We start from the raw sequence: 20,237 nt of genomic DNA on the forward strand, positions 1-20,237 counted from the left end.
TCAAAATCCTTATGAAAGTACTGACGGTGCCTCAGCTGTCATGACTTTTCAAAGTTTAAGTAATTTTAACCCATTTACATATGCCACTAAATACAGTTTGAGTATTTTAAGGATTATTTTGCCCAATTTAAGTCTGTAAAGTGAAGCTAGCTATTTAGAGTGTTAAACTTCTCCTGTCTTAAAAATATATAATTTAAAATAACCCATCTGATTACTTTTTAAATGTCGCCACCCTGATTCCTACTTAGCTTCAAAGACAGAAAAATCCTGTCCACTCCTCCTTTTTTGTCCAGGATCCCAGATGCAGTGGAATGTATGCAGCCACATTTGGAAGGGAGGGTGCAGGATTTGTGGCGCCTAGCAGTGTATCCAGAATCCAGCTTTATGGGGTTGCTTTCCTCTTCTGGAAGGATCAGCATGCCACTGTGGAGCGTGAGGATACTGCAGTACCACCTGCACAAGGAGCTCTCCTTACAACTGTGCAGCCTGGGCGCGGCTATCCTTCCTGCCCGCACAGAATTCTCCAGACTTGAGGCAAGGCAGAAGAAGGATGTAGCCCCTAGTAATGTATTTCATGGGTCAGCTCTAGATCCCCCTCCAGAGAGGGGGTTTGGGACGAAACACTGGCAAAGCCATCATGACACCAGTGAATTGGTCATAATTGTTTATTATTATATGTATTGATTGATTTGTCTTATGGCAGCACCTACGCACCCAGTCAAGGACCAGCACCCCATTACGCTAAGCGCGATACGCACACTTATTTAAAAGACATCCCCGCCCCAAAGAGTTTACAATCTAGAGTTAAATTCTGTTACAGTTTTCAAGTCTCTTTCTGCTTCCTGTTGCCAAGGTGTATGTTTGATATTATATTCTTAACAGCATGTTTCAATTGATCACAGGAGGGCTGTGTCCTGGGTCCAGCGATCCCTGTATGGAGAAGCCGTGTCCAAGGGACATGCAGTGTGTGGGGTACGAAGCTAGTCGAAGACCATTCATCTGCCAGTGCCCTCCAGGGAAGCTCGGAGAATGTTCAGGTGCAGATTCCGTCAAAAGAGTAACCAGGAAATACTTAAAAGTGTGATTTTTATATAAGAAGTGCTGCCGTTGTATCATAATACGGAGAGTTGCTATTGAAGTCAATGGGAGTTGTGTATGCACAATACCTCTCAGAATCTGGTCTCACTCCGTTTACTTAAGAGTGTTGTAAAAAATGCGGGTTGTGCAGACCTGGTGCTGTATATATACACCTGATTCTGCCTCTACAAACAAAACTCCCATTGACCTGAATCTGATCAGGATGGGACCCCAAATCAGTAAAACATGGGACTTTTGAGCAGACAGTTCTTTCTAGAGAACTGCTATCACTGGATATTGCCCTGCTAGTGGCAAAGCACTTTGGGATCCTTTAGGAGACATATGCTATTAATTCAAGGTTTTATTTGTTATTAACATTCATTAAGTTTGTAATTTTTGTGATAAAAATACCATGCTGTCTTGAAAAGAACGTTTCAGGAACTTTGTACGTTTTGGTCAGCTTATGTTAACCACCAAGGCACTAGGGTCCTGACGCAAAGTCAAGCAGATTATTTCCATTGACTTCAATGGGCTTTCAGTAGGACTCAGAGTCAGAAATATCCTGATGCTAACAGAGGGTGCAGATTCACCAGCAAATTCTGATTCTGATTTTCCCCCTGATATGAAATTATTCTCCCCAAATCTATGGTGTGTGGTTTGCAATGGAGACACGTTTTTAATCAGTCAAAGGTGGGTTTTATTTAAGAGTTTCTTCTTTGTTATCTACCTATGTTCTGTTATTAACTTCATTTGCAATATGTATCTTTTCAAAACGGTTATTTCAGGGCACACTTCCCTTAGCTTTGCTGGGAATAGTTACATCAAATACCGGGTTTCTGAAAATAGCAAGAAAGAAGAATTCAAGCTGGCTCTGCGTCTGCGAACCTTGCAAAGCAATGGGATTATAATGTACACCAGAGCAAATCCCTGTATAATTCTGAAGGTAATTGAAATGTTATCTTTCCCGCACTTATTTTCTTGATTATATGTTTTCTCATTGGCTCTTGCTTTGGGGAATGTTGTTCTCATTTCAGCTGTGAATTGAGAAGATGAAGATTGATCTGTTTCATGGTAACAGGGAAAAGCAGCAATTTCAACAAAAACAACAAACAAAAAAGCAGCTTAATATGCATTGCAGTAGTAGTGTTCTTTGAATACGGACCATTGGGTGCTGTATCTTATATGACCATTGTATGTGTCTAGGCGCAAGAGTCGATCTACTTGAGATGTAAGACCTGGCCATTCAGATGATTGTGTATTCTAAACCACACTTGTTGAAAAGGCTGTTTTTCCTCTGCATCTGTGTGATTGGAAAATGTGCCTTCATACCGCTGAATTTCAAAAACAAAAAAAATTTTTTTTAATAAAAGGTTCTCTGTTTGAATGAGGTGGCTTATCGAATCTGTGAGTTATGATTGTTGTTCTAGACGGCTGGAGGTAGGTGGAGACTCCTATTATATTGAATTAAGTCTCTATGACTTTACTCTGCTGAACAGCCTAAAAAGTAGTTCTGTGGAAGGCCAAATTTCTGTTGAGCGGGTTAAAAGAGAAGGATAAACAGTTCCAACAACCTCCATGTATAATACTTCTGCTGGGATCCCGAAGGCACTGAATGAAGACAATGTGACTGATTGTATCTTTTCCATGTACTGCCATTGCTTGAACTTTCAAATATGAGGGTGCTAGTGGTTTCCAAATAAGAGTTTTTTAACATGGACAAAAATGATGTATTTTTCCTAATCTCATTCTTGGAAATGGCTGAACCATTTTGGATGAAGTTTCCCCAAAAAATTCAACCTGAAGCAGACACTCATAAATAAAACTTCATCCTGAATAATTAAAGTTTGGTAAAGTTGTAAGAAACTGAAAATAGGATCTTATGATGGGAAGTGTCAGGCAACAATACTCAAATGATAATCCCACATTCATATGGTGCCTATCATTCCAATGGATCACATATTTAGTTAACATTACCAACAGGGGCTTGGATACTATGGTGACAGATGCTTAAAAAAACCTAAAATAGAGAGAAAGCATGTTCCAGTGATTAGGGTCTGATATGGAGATTTGGATTCATTTCGCTGTTCCGCCATGGACATTGTGCCATCTTGGGCAATTCACTTAGGCCAATTTTTTCAAAGCATCTTTAGCCCATTTGAGACTTAGACTCCTAAGCCACTTGTGAAAATGGGATTTGGCTCCTAAATCTCTTAGGCACCTTTGAAAAATTGATGCTATCTGTAAAATGGGTGTTGTGAGGATAAATGCATTAAAGACTGTGAGCCACTCAAACACTATGGTAATGCCGGTCATATGCGTATCTAAGGTTGATAGACTGGACAGAGGTCTCTAAATGTGAGACTGTTATTCAGAAGATTTGAGTATTGCTTTCAATTAAGTTAAATCTGGTGAGATATTTCAAAGAAGGTGATAATGGATTGATCCCTCAGTGTGCAGAGCACTTTGGCCCAATCCAACAAAGCACTGAAACGTTTGCTTATTTTCATGCACATGAAGTCATTGAGACTATCAGGGGCAGCTCTAGCTTTTTTGATGCCCCAAGCACGGCAGGCAGGCTGCCTTCGGCGGCATGCCTGCGGGAGGTCCGCAGGTCCCACGGCTTCGGCGTACCCGCCACTGAATCTGCAGGACCGGCGGACCTCCCACAGGCAAGCCGCCGAAGGCAGCCTGACTGTCGCCCTCACAGGGACCAGCAGGGCGCCCCCCGCGACTTGCCGCCCCGGGCACGCGCTTGGAGCGCTGGTGCCTAGAGCCGCCGCTGGAGACTATACTAAGTTTTAAGCACATGCTTAGGTGCTTTGCTGGATCAGAGCCAGAGGGCTCAACACTTCACAGAATCGAGCCCTAAATGAGGGTAGAAAATGGAACAATATTGATGCTACCAATTTTAGGGCTTTATGTGAAACTCTCTTGAGGCCAAAAGATATATTTAGGGCTTATTGTACCATTGATTTGGAAATAAGCTTTTACCACCACCACGGATATCTACTTAAAAATTGATAGCACAGTATGGTCTTTAATGTTTAAATGACCATCTTAATTTTGGAAGCTTATAAGTTTATAATAACTCGGGGGATGGAAATGCTTCATAATCATAACACAGGGTCCTTCTTCACTGAATAATCAATTTAGTTGAACAAACTGCATGTCTACCATCCTCTCCCAAGCTTTTAGTTATAATACGTTGATATAATAGGGGTGTTATTTATTTTGTTGTTTCAAATGAAGCAATTTATCCATTGATTTAGAGGGGTCAGCCATTCTAAAAGTAAATTCTTTCAGATGTATGCTTCCTGATTTTAAGCTGTTGGAGCAAAATGAGATGTCATTCAATTGCTTTTTCCCTAGGAATGATTACACATGCAGAGAACCGCATCACGCGTTCCTTTCTCTTGTGTAACATCTATCAGTGAAAAGTAATAAGGTTAACCAAGATTAGGCCATTTTGGATGAGAATCCTCATTTAAGTCCCACTTGTTTTATAAAATCAAAGAGATTAAAAAAATAAAGACCAACTTTCCTGTCATGCGATAAATGTAACTGTTGAATAGTATAAGGCAATCATATATATTTTTAGTCCAGGCAGTCAGTGTGAAACTTTGCATAGCTTAGTTAAGTGAATTTTATACATTTTAATGTATTACTACAACATCACCTTATGCAGGATAAGATTGAAGCTTGGGTGTGATCCCAGGTGTTGCTAGAGTTGAAGCAAGTAATATTTCAGTATTAAATATACCATTTTACACACATGAACCTGAAATGTAATCCCACTAACAAAATATTTCCCTAGATAGATCAGTAGGCATCATGTTGTATCCATGGTATGTGATTGCAGATGGACTGTGCAAGCCTAAGGTGGTCTCAGAAGAACCATTTGATCAGTTTATTACCTGTGTTGATGTACTGATCCAAGCCCCTCTGCCAGGCTAATATTTTAATGTAATTTACAATATTCATTTTGCTCATTTTGCTTATTGAATGAAACAATCGAAACGTATGAAATTGCATCACCCTTTAGAAGCCCCTCTGCACCTCTCTGCCTATTTCACATATTTCATGAGTTTTATATATTTGTATGCTAGGGCACATACGTGTATCCAAATACAGTAACTCCTCACTTAACGTTGTAGTTATGTTCCTGAAAAATGCGACTTTAAGCGAAACGATGTTAAGCGAATCCAATTTCCCCATAAGAATTAATGTAAATGAGGGGGTTAGGCTCCAGGGAATTTTTTTTCACCAGACAAAATACTATATTTTATATATATATATACACACACACACACACTCACAGTATAAGTTTTAAACAAACAAGTTAATACTGGTACACAGTGATGATGATTGTGAAGCTTGGTTGAGGAGGAGGAGTCAGAGGGTGGGATATTTCTCAGGGAATGCCTTACTGCTAAATGATGAACTAGCAATTGGCTGAGCCCTCAAGCGTTAACTCTCACATTCTACAAGGCAGCAGGAATGGAGGGAGGGGAGACAGCATCACAGACAGAGACACAATCTCTCTGTGTGTGAGAGAGAGAGATGCGCATTTCCCCTTTAAATACACTGCCTTATTAATTAGATCAGCAGCTTGCTGAGACCGCAGCTGCTGCCAGCAAGCTCCCTCTGTCCTGAGCCCTGTCGTGTGTCCCCCCTGCTCTATGGAAGATGGGGTAAGCGGGGTGCAGGAACAGGGGGGAGGGGGACACCCTGACATTAGCCCCCCTCTTCCTCCCCTCGCCCCTGCACAGCAAGCAGGAGTCTCGGGGAGCAGCTCCAAGGCAGAGGGCAGGAGCAGCACATGGCAGTGTGGGGAGGGACAGCTGCAATTGATAGCTTGCTGGGCAGCTGCTGCACAGGGAACTCAGGGAAGCGGGGAGCTGATGGGGGGCTGCCGGTCCACTCTGGTTCCAAGCCCCCACCAGCTAGCTGGAACGGGCTGCTCTTCCTGCAAGCAGTGGACAAAGCAGGCGGCTGCCAAACGACGTTAGAAGGGAACATTGCACAACTTTAAACGAGCATGTTCCCTAATTGATTAACAACGAAACAGTGTTAACCGGGACGACTTTAAGTGAGGAGTTACTGTATATATTTATGTTACAGCCTATGCAGCTGTAAGGAGAGAGACTGTAAGATAACTTGTGTTCTGAGGTAGGAAGCACTCAGCTGTTCAGGAATTACCAGTTTAAAGAAACACTGGCTGCCCTGCAGTGAATTTATAGCATCATTCTTTAATGTGATCAGAGCGGGCCTCCACTGAGGTGCCACGGACTGTATTACCACAGGATGGGGCAGTTTGCACCTCGCTGTATGTGCAAAAATAGCACCGGAGGCTCTGTTCTGAGCTGAAGTCCCAGACCAGCAAACCGTTAGCCATTCCATTTAGGTCCAAAGGCGTAAAAGCTATTTGCATGGGAATCTGCAGAACCTGATTTGAGCATCAGCTTTTAATTTGATTTTTATAACATTTGCTAGCATCTACCGTCTTCAGACAGAATTTTAGCTTTGTTTCCCATATCTCTCAATGCACTACCAAAAATTAGATTGTAACTTGACAGCCTGTCCTAAGGAAGGGGCAGCAAACCAGAGGTGAATTGTGACTCAGTGAGCAACAATTTCTCCTTTACTCAGTGCCTCCTCTGGGAGAAGGAGTAACTTGCTTCACCTGTTTTTGTGGAGCAGTTTATTCCTCCCTGTATGTCTGTCCAGCTTCTGTAGCCAGCAATTAGGTTGGGTGGGGCCAGGCCTCCTCAGCCCCTCCTCACCCTCTTACTCATAGCTCACAATTTGAGCAGGACACCTTACTTCCCTTGCAGGCCACATTAAGGGCTGTAACTGTCTGTGTGTTTGTCTTTCTAAAGTACTTTATGGCCCCCATCCCTGTTGTATCTGAGCAACTCACAATCTTTAATGTATTTAATGTAGGGCTATTATCCCCATTTCCCAGATGGCAAACTGAGGCACCAAGATCACACAGGAAGTCTGTAGCAGAGCAGGGACATAACATGAGAACAATCATACTAGGTCAGACCAATGGTCCATCTAGTCCAGTATCCTGTCTTCTGACAGTGGCCACTGCCAAGTGCCCCAGAGGGAATGAACAGAACAGGTAATCATCAAGTGATCCATCCCTTGTCGTCCATTCCCAGCTTCTGGCAGCTGGAGACTTAGGAGACCCAGAGCATGGGGTTGCATCCCTGATCATCTTGGCTAATAGCCATTGATGGACCTGTCCGCCATCAACTTATCTAATTCTTTTTTGAATCCAGTTGTGCTTTTGGCCTTCACAACATCCTCTGCCAGTGAGTTCCTAGTGACTGTGCATTGTGTGAAGTAGTTCTTTCTTTTGTTTGTTTTAAACCTGCTGCCCATTAATTTCATTGCGTGACCCCTGGTTCTTGTGTTATATGCAGGGATAAATAATACTTCCTTATTCTCTTTCTTCACACCATTCATGATTTTATAGACCTCTATCACATCCCCCCTTAGTTGTCTCTTTTCCAAGCTGAAAAGTCCCAGTCTTTTTAATGTCTCCTCATATAGAAGCTGTTCCCTATCCCTAATCCCCTCTTATCCCAGGACAGCTTACTTTGCTTAAAAGCCTTTGGTGAGGGACCTTGTCAAAGGTTTTGTGAAAGTCCAAGTAATTATATCCACTGGATCCCCCTTGTCCACAAGTTTTTTGACCCTCTCAAAGAATTCTAATAGATTGGCGAGGCATGATTTACCTTTACAAAAGATGTATAGTCTCTTCCCCAACAAATCATGTTCATCTGTGTGTCTGATAATTCTGTCCTTTCAAACAGTTTCTCTGGTACTGAAGTTATGCTTACCGGCCTCTAATTGCCAGGATCACCTCTGGAGTCTGGTTTAAAAATTGGTATCATATTAGCTATCCTCCAGTCATCCGGTACAGAGGCTGATATAAGTGACAGGTTACATACCACAGTCAGCAGTTCTGCAATATTATATTTTAGTTCCTTCAGAACTCTTGGGTGAATACCATCTGGTCCTGGTGACTTATAACTGTTTAAGTTATCAGTTTGTTACCGGTGACATGAATGCAGGTCTCCCAAGTCCTAGGTTAGAGCCGTAACCCCTGGACCATCCTTGCTCTCTCCAAGACTTGCCTTGCACGTGTTTTTCATTTAATGAAATGGACATGAAATTTCAGAGCATACAGAGGAGCTGTAATATTTAATAAACATATGAACGGGGAAGAATAAAACAGATGAAAAAGAAAGGAAAGAGAAGATCAAGCTACAACAGAAGATATGTAAAGCATTTTTAAACTCGAGATCCTTTAAAACATTGTCTCCCAGATAAAAACTGTTTGTCCCAAGAGTGTGTGTACGGTGCTGTATTTAGATAGATAATTGGAAACGCATGTTATGTGGATACTGGTAAAAGGCATGTCAATAATGTCAGGGTATAATGAGCCTTATGGGAGTTATATGTATATAATATGCAGGAGAATAGACTCCATAGTAAGCGTAATAAAAGCCTTTAGGGAAAGAACTGTATTTACCGCTCCTGTAATGGCTACTTTTCAAAGCACCTCTTCTCTCCGCCCGCCCTTGTATTTTGTATTTCGACCATGTTAGGCCAAACTTTCAAACCACCTGTCTAAACTGCTCCTACAAAATTGGGGTGTTTATTTGTTGCATGGGGAAAAATAAACTGCCGCTTCTTAATTTAAAAACAACAACTGTAGTTTGTGGGGCCATCTTGATGATCAAAAGATTCCTCTTCAATGGATAGCTTAATACGCCAGTTTTAATTTAGAGTAATTGTTGACGGCCAGTTTTTAAGCCCTCGGAGATAAGACTTTGAAATGGAAGGTGAATCCAGACTTACTCTTATACACACTTCTCACCCTTTTTCTTTATTGAGCTTTGGGAGTAGAAGACAACAGTTTAGATTTCTAAACTCTATAAGTTAAGTTTGTTGTGTTAGAAACATTTCCAGTTTTCTTTAGTTCCATCAGACTCCTACGGGTTTGTCTGGTCAAGGGCTTTTAAATGAAGGGTTGTTCATGATAAACTCATAAGGCCAAATCCTTCCCCTCGTCCTCTGCCAGGCACCACTCCTGCATGTAAAGCAGCTGAAGAGAGTCCCTATGCGGCATACAGCCGGCTTAGCCAGCTCTGTGCCCCCACCCTCTGAGTGCTGGGCAGTGGAACAGCCTCTTTAGAGCCATTATCCCCTAGCATGAATTGGAGCAGGCCCATTCAAAGTTACAGACAGTCCAAATCTGGCCAATCTCATGATCAGAAACTGTGAGTGGTGGAGCATAAGGTCTTATGGAAGTTGGCCGTAGCTGAAAATTCAGCCCATGCTCTTGTCCCAAGTATTTTACCTAGATTTCCAAAGCCAGCAAAGTGGGGGAAAAAAATTAATGTCAAGGAGTTGGAAAATGTCAAGGAGTGTATTAGCTTTAATATTTTATGGGACTTTTGTGCAAACTCAAGTGCAGATGAAAGTAAAAAACTAAAGTACCTTCTAGAGCCAAGCAATGCACAGACAGACAGACACATTTCAATGAGTGTATCTGGTGGCTAGAGTGAGCTGGGCACCACTGCCTCCTGGGCACCTCCCCTCTCTTTTACTGATCAGAGGAAACTATTTCCCTTTCATTGTTGCACAACATCCCATTACCAACTACGACAATTGTAAACATGAGGAAATGTTTAGTTATTTGTAGTCATTCTGCGGTTGGCTCCAGTCCCTGGGAGCTGCTCTGGTTCCATCTTCTCCTCCTGTTATCTAGCAGTAGCTATAGTAGATGCAGGTAGGCTGACAGTTCTTTCTTGTTTCCAACCATTTCCATGCTCTTCTTCTAATGATAGTTAGACCCTGTTGACCCAAGGAGGTGGAGCCAGCAACATGTGACTTGCCAGCTCTCTGGCATGTGCTGCACAGACCATGGTTTGAGAACCTGTAGAACAGGCGACCTGGAGTCAACGCTCTTGGTTTCTATACTCAACTCTGCCATGGTTTGCATTTTGACCTTTGGCATCCCAGTTAACTATTCTTCCTTGGTTTACCCAGGTGTAAAATAGATATAGTGGGCCAGATATATGGACCAGATACAGCCTGAGTAGATGCCAGCTTCTGCCAATGTAAACTGACACGAAGAGTCCTCTTAGCAGAGTGTCTGCTGAATGAAATGCTGTGGAAGTATAAAGTGTCTGCACGCTACGTGGGGGATAAACACTGGGACAGAGCTGTCCCAAAATGGGGCTGGTGAGGATAATTACTGCTTAGAGAATGTGATAAACCATTTTGAGTCACAGTGCAGAGGCTATTCAAAGTAAAACTGCAATGTATACAGTAAGGACCTGCAGAAATCACCAAACTTATTTTCACCAGTAACCTAATCTAGATCTGAACACTGGTCTCTAGGGCTAAAAGAGTAAGTGCACCATCCTCATTCTGCCAACTGTCTGTTTCATCCCTGATGCTACATCAGTTAAGGCCTGAAGGCTGTTTTCCTTTCATTGTGCTACACTAGAGCTGAAAGCTGAGACATCTCTATTACAGGTGCCCATTTTGTATGACTTAAGGGAAGAAGTAGTAATGGCAGCAGTTAAATCAGAGTCTGGGTTGTCACTTGTATCACCATGTTCCAGATGAGATGGTAGCGTGTCCTCACAGCAAAAAGATTGTGCCTTTGAAGGACAACATTTAGTAAGAAATAAAAGTAAAACAATTACAAAGGTTTTAAAAGTGTGTGGGTCCAATGAATGTGTTAGCACATCAAGGGAAATGTTTCCCAAATCTGTCAGCCATTTTAAAGTTCCTCATGGTCCTCAGGTGACACTCACAACCTTTGGATAAACAGCTAATCAGGGAAGCCAGTCTTTGTGCTCTGGATTTGGGGGACCAAGAACTTCACCTTCCCCACAATGCTGGCAAGCTTCAACTTCAGGGAAACCCAGGCATAGGTTTCTACTTGTCACTATTTATGTACATGCACTGGCCCTCACACAATTTTCAATGGATTGTATGTTCGCAACCCCTCTGATGTAGGGAACTGTAAACTCTGATTTACAGATGGAGAACTGAGGCACAGGGTGGATCAAGTGACTTCCCCAATAGCACACAAGGAGTCGGAAGCAGGAATCAAACCCAGTGCATGACCGTCCTTGCCCCAAAAGCTTCCAGCCTAAATAGACAAGAGAGTCACATGATGGGAGAGGAAACAGGCACAGAAAAATGAAGTGACTTGCCTAAAGTCACATGAGAGAGCTGGGAATAGATGCCAGGTGTCCCAGCCCAGTGCCTCATTCCTTGAATTACACCATCACGCTCTCTCTCCTGTAGTGTGAAACTTATTTATACTGCTACCGCTAATGAACAGTAACGTGTGTCTGTGTGTTGTTGTGAATGGTTGCTACAATATACCACAGTATTCGTGTAAAGTATCAGACCAGTTTTAAGGACACACATTAAAGAAGTGCTGTAAAACCAATGTTTTAAGTGGTTTGGTTTTTGCTTTTACCCTCACAGATCGTGGATGGCAAATTGTGGTTCCAGTTGGACTGTGGAAGTGGCCCAGGAATCCTGGGAATTTCTGGCAGGACTGTTAATGATGGGAACTGGCACTCAGTCTTCCTGGAGCTCAATCGGAATTTCACAAGCTTGTCACTTGATGACAGTTATGTGGAGCGGCGCAAAGCCCCCCTCTACTTCCAGACTCTGAGTACAGATAGCTCGGTCTACTTTGGAGCCCTGGTGCAAGTGGATAATGTCCGGAGCCTGACTGACAAGAGGACAACCCAGGTCTTGAGTGGTTTTCAGGGCTGCCTGGATTCTGTTATCCTGAATAACAATGAACTGCCGCTCCAAAACAAGCGTAGCAGCTTTGCAGAAGTGGTTGGCCTGACTGAATTAAAGCTTGGCTGCGTTCTGTACCCTGATGCATGTGAGAGGAATCCTTGCCAGAACGGAGGGAGCTGTACTAGTTTGCCATCTGGTGGTAAATGTCTTTAATTACATTTTACTTTTTTTTTTTTTAAACGGGGGAGGCAATGTCTGTCTGTTTCATTCAGTCTATTGCAGTGCTGGAGCTGTGTTGGTCCCAGGATATTAGAGATACAAGGTGGGTGAGGTAATATCTTTTATTGGGCCAACTTCTGTTGGTGAGAGAGAGAAGCTGTCATGCTACACAGAGCTGAAGAAGAGCTCGAAAGCTTGTCTCTTTCACCAACAGAAATTGGTCCCATAAAAGATTTTAGCTCACCCGCCTTGTCTATGTCACAAGTCTTTCAATGCAGCAACATGTTGGAAAAGTCTCAAACTCTATAAAAGCTTTTTAGGTTTGGCAAAGTTTATAAAAGCTGCCAGCTTCATAAACAACAACTAAATGGCACTCACCCATTCTCACTGTATTAGTATTCAAGGAGGAGATTGTCTTTTACTAGGTGTTACTATAATCCTATTTATATAGACACCAATAGCATAACAATTACTGAAGTGCTCAGCTGAGGCTTTCAAAATCCATTTACCGCAACAGAGGTTGCAAACAAAAATCGTGGTACCTAATATCCATCACAGATTGAACAGTACGGTTGTACTTCTCTGTATAAGCTGGCACAGATTGTTACTTAGACTTCCACAACAACGTCATCCATTTCTGAGTACATAGTTTGATTACATATCTATATATTAAATTGTGAGTCTATAGTGTTATAAAACTGCAGACAAAACCCATGTGCATTAGAGTCCCGGGGGATCTGAACTCTTCTGGGTCTTGGTAACGGGGCAAAGCCCTTAGGTCATTGTTTTGACTTACACCTGTATTGGAGGTGAATTGTTCCTGTCTCGTGGCAGTTTGACAGCTTGTGTGAAGTGGGCTTCGTAGCATCAAGCTAATTCCCAACGAGCAGGTGCCCAAATCATAAAAAACACTGGTATCATTGTCAGTCCTGTCAGTGAGAGAGTGTTGAATGGGTGTGGAGACAAATTTACCTCCTTGTTGCTAAGGCTGGGCCCTCTGGGTCAGAGTTTGCAGCACAGAAATGAGGAAGCTTTTTTTCTGCCATGCACAATTCGGTGCTTTGTTTTCCATATCTGTCAGGTTGGCACCTCTATGCACGCCTCTTCTGTGGCCCTACAAAGTCCCAGGACCTACTCATCAGCCGCCTCCATAAATGGTTCTCTGAGATTGTGGGCCCTTTTTCCAGTCCTTCATACAGTCACACGTCTAGGTAGGGTTCCTCTATGCAGCATCCACTGGCTCCTTGGACTCCTCCTTGGAAATGTGGGTGTTGCCTGGGGTTCTCTGCTTGGCAGCCCCTTCTGGAGCCCTGGTTTTGACTCTGTGACCTGCACTTCTATCCCTGCTTTCTTCTATTGATTAGTAGCCCCTCCCTCACCTGAAGGGGTGGAGCCTTTCCTTGTCTTTGTGGGCTCCGATTCCAGTTATTAAACAGTCTGGCACCTTTTCCAAGCACCTGTTAGTAATAATGTTACTTAGCATCTATTTATTGCTTCTTAGTCCCAGCCCTGCACGGACATTAAATAGTTCAACTGGAGTGAAATTCAGTTTTAGAAATGGAAGAAAATCTGCAGGAAACTTGCCCACCCTGGTGTCCTTCCCTCTGTAAAAAGCAAGCTTATTCAGCAGTATTGCAAGAAAACACAGAAGCTGGATTTTCGCTTTCACGTGGAGGAGGTTATAAGCGCTTTCCCTAGTGCTCTTGTACAGAAGGCAGCCATAACTGGTCTGTCTGTGCTCCCTGAGCATATGGGAGGGACTCGCTGAATGGCCTCCAGCCATCTTTGCTCGTGCAAGGTACCTTCTTCACAGCTCCGCTAGTGGGAGGTTTAATTTGGCCCACAGCACCCTGCTGCCATCCCAGTACTTACCTCAGTGCTTCCTACTTTGCTTTGGTTCACAACAAGTAAGATCAAGGATGAGTCAGGGAAGCTGTAGACGTATGGTCAATGGAAGAAAGTGCAAAGATAGTTAAAAGAAATGAACCCACAGCACATGCATTAACAAAGCATCTCAGTATTAACACCAAGCATGGCAATGGGATTTCGATGTGCATCACGAAGACAAATGTTGCAGCTCATGTGTTTGTGTAAGGTCTTTACCTGTGAATGTAAGGAAAGAAAATAAGCAGCGTGCAATAAAGGGGGAGAGGAAATCATTCTGAGTGAAAGAGGCAGTGGCTTTTGAGAAACTGCTAAACAAGATTATTGAATTCCTGGGAAGTAAAGATGAAACGTTAACTCAGATTCCATATATAATAAATTAGGTCAAGTATTCACCAAGTTAGCAAGATGGGGAGAGTAGGAGTTGCGTTTTTTATTGATTTAACTTGCTCCAAATGTTGACTCCATTTTATTATTAGAACATAACTGGTTCAAGTCAAGATAATTTACGTCTGGAATCCAGGCACTGAAGTTATTTAGACTTGCATAAGTTATTGCCTCAATGAGGAGGCAACTGCCCAGAGGGGATATTTCAGCTGTCTCTAGTTAAGAAATCTGTTTGCTCTTTTTACTGTTTCAGCAATATATGTAAATAAAGGATTGTTATAGTACCATAATTTCAAAGCAGTGGGCCCTAACTATACATGAGTGGCTCTATAAACCAGCCCGCTATGACAAGTCATGGCCATTTTTTCCACCAGGCAAAACAATCCTGTTCGTGTAGCCATCCTCAGTATATAAAAAGAGCATATAATTAAATTGGGTTGAAAGGAGAACCCTGCACCATGTCAAATGCTAGTTATATTACCACAAATTGTAGCTTGCTTTTAAGGATGGCAGAACATTGTGCTTGCTGGCACAGATGGTAGCACCCGCAGTGGATTTCAAATAAAATATACAAAGCTTCATTTTTATCTTAGGGAAGGAGATGGCAGCTTTTCTTTGGGGGGGAAAGTGCACACACATATATTTTGCTACCAAAGGGGCCCGATTCTGGTCCAGTTAAGTCAAGGACTATCAGGATAACACAGCAGCACCTACAGCCCAGTGCTTTATATAGCACCTTACTTCACAGAGTCATTGAAGTCACTGGAGCACGGTGCTACTAACTATGAACAAGGTGTCAGAATCTGTCCCAAAGTGAGCAGTGTTCAGCATAAAAGCAGAATTTAGTTTGATAAATTTTGAATTTGAATTTTCCAGAGTAGTCTGTGTACAATTGTAAGTTCCCTTTTCCTATAATAATCCTACTATGATTTACCGTGAAATTAAGAGAAAACAAAGAGAGCTCAGAGTTATAGCTATGACCAAACACTGTGACGTCAAAGAGTCATTGGCAATGTACCAGGAGCCATGGGGGCCATGGCTAATTTACATATAATTTGCATAAGTTATGTAAAATAAATGCAGACATCCATAATGCCATCCCTGAGGTGATACCTTCCTTCCTGAATAGAAATGGCTGGTTGTTTCTGTACATCAACAATAAAACCTACATTTGATCAACTTTGGTTTCCTCTTGCCATTACAGCTTTAGAGGCATTTTAGGACTAGCTACAACGAATCTCAGGCCATTCTTTGGGCACCCCTAGAGAGAGAGATAACATGTCTGAAGGGAAAAAAAGACGACTCCCGACAGATCAAAGTTTATTGCTAAGACATATAGAGGGGCTGAGACCAGAGGCCTTCTGCAAAATTAAATTATGGTGGACCCTAAAGGTAGAACTGTACAATGTGAGCAGCTCAGAAGCTGAAGACCACATGCTGTTCATGTAGGGGACTTCCACCATACAGAGAACTGCTTCTGATTGACCTGTGTGGGCATTCTGCTCATGAATGGAGGATAACCATATAGTCCATAGGATGATGCCAACTAGGAAAGGGCTAGATGTGCAAAAGAATCTAGAACCTGAACATCAAGTCCTTGACATAAGGTCCCAGGAGCCAAAGCACTGGCTCACACAGAAGTATGATCAGCTAAATTGATCATGGCAAGGAGGAAGGATGGCTTGTGAGTAAAGTGCTGAACTGGGACTCAGGAGCCCTAGTTAAATTCCTGGCTTTGCCACAGACTTGGTGCCTGCCCCTCTCAGCAAGCCATTTAGGGAATGTCTACACTGCAGTTGGGAGTGTGCCTCCCAGCCCGGGTAGACAGACACATGCTAGCTCTGCATGCGAGCATGGGGAAAATAGCAGAATGGACATTGTGGCACAGGTAGGGTAGCTACCTGAATACAGAACTAGAGGATGTGGGTAGGCTTATACTGGGATGGTTAGCCGATGCTGCCTACCCTGCTGCAGTGTCCACACTGCTATTTTTAGTGCACTATCTTGAGCAAAGCTAGCGTGTGCTAGGCTGGGAGGCTCACTCCAAGCTGCAGTGTAGACATAGTCTTAATTTCCCAAAACCTCAGTTTCCCAACTGTTTAAATAAATGGGAGTAATAACACTTCCCAGGGACATTGTGAGGGTAAATTCCATTAATGTTTCAGAGAGACTGTGGTGATGCTGGCTTATACTCCAAAAAACCATATCAAAAGAACACTATGAAGGTTGCAAAGCCAAGCACTCAAAAAGATTGCCGGTGCAACCTCAATTTAGTCCCTTTGTGTGTATGCATTATAGTAAGTCTTTAAATGTGTGATCACATACTATATTTTCCACTGACTCCTGCCTCATTCAGTGCATATTTAATTAACATCTATTCAATATTTTTGTTTTCTCTTTGTTCAGTGTGTGGCTGCATGCCTTATTTATTGTACACTATTTATTCAAGTCCTGTTCTAAATACAGAATTACTAATTTCCTCATTGGTTTTCTGAGGCATACATCACATTTAGCAGACAAAGGTAAATGAAGATCCAGTGTCCCGAAGTCAAAGCAAGACAAATTCTGATTGGAAATAAAATGTTAATTTTTAACAATGAGGATAACTAATCATTGGAACAACTTAACAAGGATCGTGGTAGATTCTCCATCACTGGCAATTTTTAAATCGATATTGTATGTTTTTCTAGTTCAGACAGGAATTAATTCAAGGAAGTTCTCTGGCCTGTGTTATGCAGGAGGTCAGACCAGATGATCCAGATGTCCCTTCTTGCCTTATCTATGGATCTATAGTAGCGGTGTTCTCTACAAACAATTTATTTTCACAAAACCCACAAATGGGGAAGTGAGGCACAGAAAGATTAAGGTCAAAAGTTTCCACTAATTCTGAGTGCCCGATTTGAAGCACCCAGGACCTGATTTGTCAAAGCACTTAGCACTATATATATATATATAGTGCTATCACTTTTTACGTTCAAAGCGCGGCTGCCATAGAGCTCCACATTTCCACAATTTAGGCCCTAGGGTCTCAAGTCAGGCACCCAGAAAATGAGGAATACACATGAAAAGGACTACCTCTGAAAAGTTTGGTTTAAGTGCTTTGCTTAGAATCACACAGGAACTCTGTGGCAAAGGCAATCCAGTTCTCCCGGGCATCATTCAACTGCCCTAACCATGAAACCTGCCTTTCTCTTCCTGCAATCCCCTGCCTCAAGACTACACATTACTTCAAACTCCTGCAACAAAAAAGGCAAGGATCCTGCACACGACTGTCTTCTCTACTACACAATTCTGATTCATTCCCAGAGCAGGGGCATCCTGTGTACTGAATGAAGCAGGGATCCTGTGTGGAAAAACTCATCTAATTAAAGATTCTATCATAAAACATATGAAAAAGAAGGCTGAATTAAAAGGAAAGCTTCATTCTGGCATTTCCTAACTTTTGAGTGCTTGACTTTGCAACCTTAATGTTCTTTTAAGAGAGGATTGGGGAGGGGGAGTGTGATTTCCTAGATTTTTTTTTTTTTTAAGCCAGATTCTCATCAGCAGGCTTGGAACCCTTAGATCCATCACACAAACCTCTGCCATGTGAGCTAATAGAGTAGCTGATGGTGGATGACAACCTACCACTGCTATGTGGACTGGCACTACAGGAGGATGGGAGACTTTTTCAGTGGGTTTCACAACTGTTTTCTGACAGCGGAGATGCAGGGAGACTCAGGACTCTTCGGTTCCTGTCCGTGCTCTGGAGGGGCGTGTTGTCTAGTTGGCACAGATTCTTCTACCCATTTCCCCCAAGCTTGAATCCTTCTGTCCCATCCCCTCCAACCTGTCCCTGACCCAGTCCTGATTCTTCCCCAGTCTCCTTCCACATCCTGTCCCAGTTCCCCACTCGCAACTCCTCATCCAGAATGTCTCTCTCTCCCTCCCCAGTGTCTCTCAGTTCCAGTCTCTCTCTCCAAGCTATGCCCCAACCTCCTTTTCTAGCTCCTTACCTCAGTGTCCCCCCTCCCAGCCTCCTTGTCCCAGTCTCTTTGCCCAGCCAGTCCCAGTTTTCCCACTGTAGCTCCTTGTCAGAGCTGTCTCCATTCCCCCCACTGGTTCCTAGTTCCAGTCTCCTTGTCCAGCCAGACTGTTTCCTCTCCCCGCTCCCCAGCTGCTCGTTCAATCTCAGCATTCCCCTTCCTGGACAACTGACTCCCAGTTCTCCCATCGCCCTCTTTCCCTCACCAGTTCCCGGACTCCCCGCCTCCCAACTCCTAGTCTCCTTGCTTAGCCAGTCCCGGATTCCCCTTTCGTCCGGTTCCCAGTTCCAGCCTTTCCACCCAACCAATCCCAGCCTCTTCCCCCGACCAGTCAGTCCCAGCCTCACCAGATTCCTTGTCCCAGTATACTCCTTTCCATTCCCCCGGACCAGCTTGTCCCACTTTGCGTTCAGATCAGACAGCTCCCTCCTCCATGCTGCCTGGGTGCCATCAGGGGACATCATATGAAAGCACAGGAGAGACAGGCTCCCTGCTCTCAGTTCCAGTGTCTGGCCTGACCCTGGCCCAGAGCAGCCCTTACAGGGGAAGTCCTTATGAGCCCCTGTAGCCTTGGGCTGGAAGGACCATGGTCTGGTTGAATGGAGCATGCGCAGTTTGGTCAGCACTAAGCAGTGACGCGATGGCACAGACTTAGTAAAGATGAAGTCTTAGGAGATTTTAGCTTCTAAACATCTAAGACATTTCTTCTGAGCATGTGCAAACTCCAATTTTTCAAAGGCATATAACTGGGCCAAAGTGGTTGGATTTTTACAGGGATCACAATATGCACATCCCGGACACAAAGGTCACTCCCCTGCCAGATTTCAAGTCTCTGCTCCAAAGTGTGACAGCACTAGGGCTGTTCAAAGAATAGTTGTTGGAAAAGTTTAACATGGGCTAAACAATGTATTTTTCCTTAGCCTTTTTGGGGGGTAGAGGGAGGGAAGAGATGATTGCACTGTGTCAGTTGTATGTTTCCCCAAACAATCAGCCCGAGGCATGGAAAATTTCAGCCCAAACAGTTGGAGTTTGATAAAAAATATAAGCCACTGAAAACAGGGTCTTAAAATGGGAAGTGTTGGGCAACCTTAATAATAAGCAATGCTATCAGACCCACCTATAATAACTGGCAATCTAGCCGCTCCTGTAACAAGATGAACTAAGGCAGGCAAATAGCAGTGGCATACACAGCATTACTGTAACCAAATGTACAAGCATGAATATTGGACCAAGTTTTGCATCAGTCACAGAAACAAACCTTAGATGAGTTAGGGTCTTCTAATTAGAAGTATAGTTATTTCATTTTAATTTGATCAGTGCTATACATCTGGCCTTGATTGAATTGTCTGAACAGGCAGTTTTACCCATAAATTAAATATAAATTAATGGGGAGATCCTATCTCCTAGAACTGGAAGGGACCTTGAAAGGTCATCGAGTCCAGCCCCCTGCCTTCACTAGCAGGACCAAGTACTGATTTTGCCCCACATCCCTAAGTGGCCCCCTCAAGGATTGAACTCACAACCCTGGGTTTAGCAGGCCAGTGCTCAAACCACTGAGCTATCCCTCCCCCCGAGTGAAGAAAAAAAAAAAAAAAGACCATGTTGAGTTGAGTCTCAGGAGTTGGTTTGAACCAGTATGTGGTGAGATGATGTACCAGCAGCCCTCTTTCAGCCCTTCAGTTTCTGCAGAATTCAAACTTTCAACTAAAGGGTAAAAAAATCGCATTCTTACCTCTTTAAAGAAAATCTTTCCAACGTGAGCTGACAGAAGCTGTCTTACCATCTGTACGGATAGACACTAGCTCCCAGAAGGATGCAGCTGCCCCATTATTAACCAGTGAGGCA

At 43.2% G+C, this 20,237-nt stretch overlaps 1 protein-coding gene across 1 annotated transcript in view; it reads left to right on the forward strand.

Moving 5' to 3' along the window:
* The window catches only part of FAT3 (FAT atypical cadherin 3), a 570,769-nt gene that overhangs the window by 527,850 nt on the left and 22,682 nt on the right, over positions 1 to 20,237 (forward strand). The window contains exons 20-22 of the mRNA XM_026651587.2: positions 903 to 1,037; positions 1,863 to 2,020; positions 11,608 to 12,076. Coding sequence (XP_026507372.1) covers positions 903 to 1,037; positions 1,863 to 2,020; positions 11,608 to 12,076 — 762 coding nt within the window. The remainder of the gene's footprint in view (positions 1 to 902; positions 1,038 to 1,862; positions 2,021 to 11,607; positions 12,077 to 20,237) is intronic.

The sequence above is a fragment of the Terrapene carolina genome, unplaced genomic scaffold (assembly GCF_002925995.2).
Source record: "Terrapene carolina triunguis isolate 2854851 unplaced genomic scaffold, T_m_triunguis-2.0 Scaffold97, whole genome shotgun sequence".
NCBI lineage: Eukaryota > Metazoa > Chordata > Testudines > Emydidae > Terrapene > Terrapene triunguis.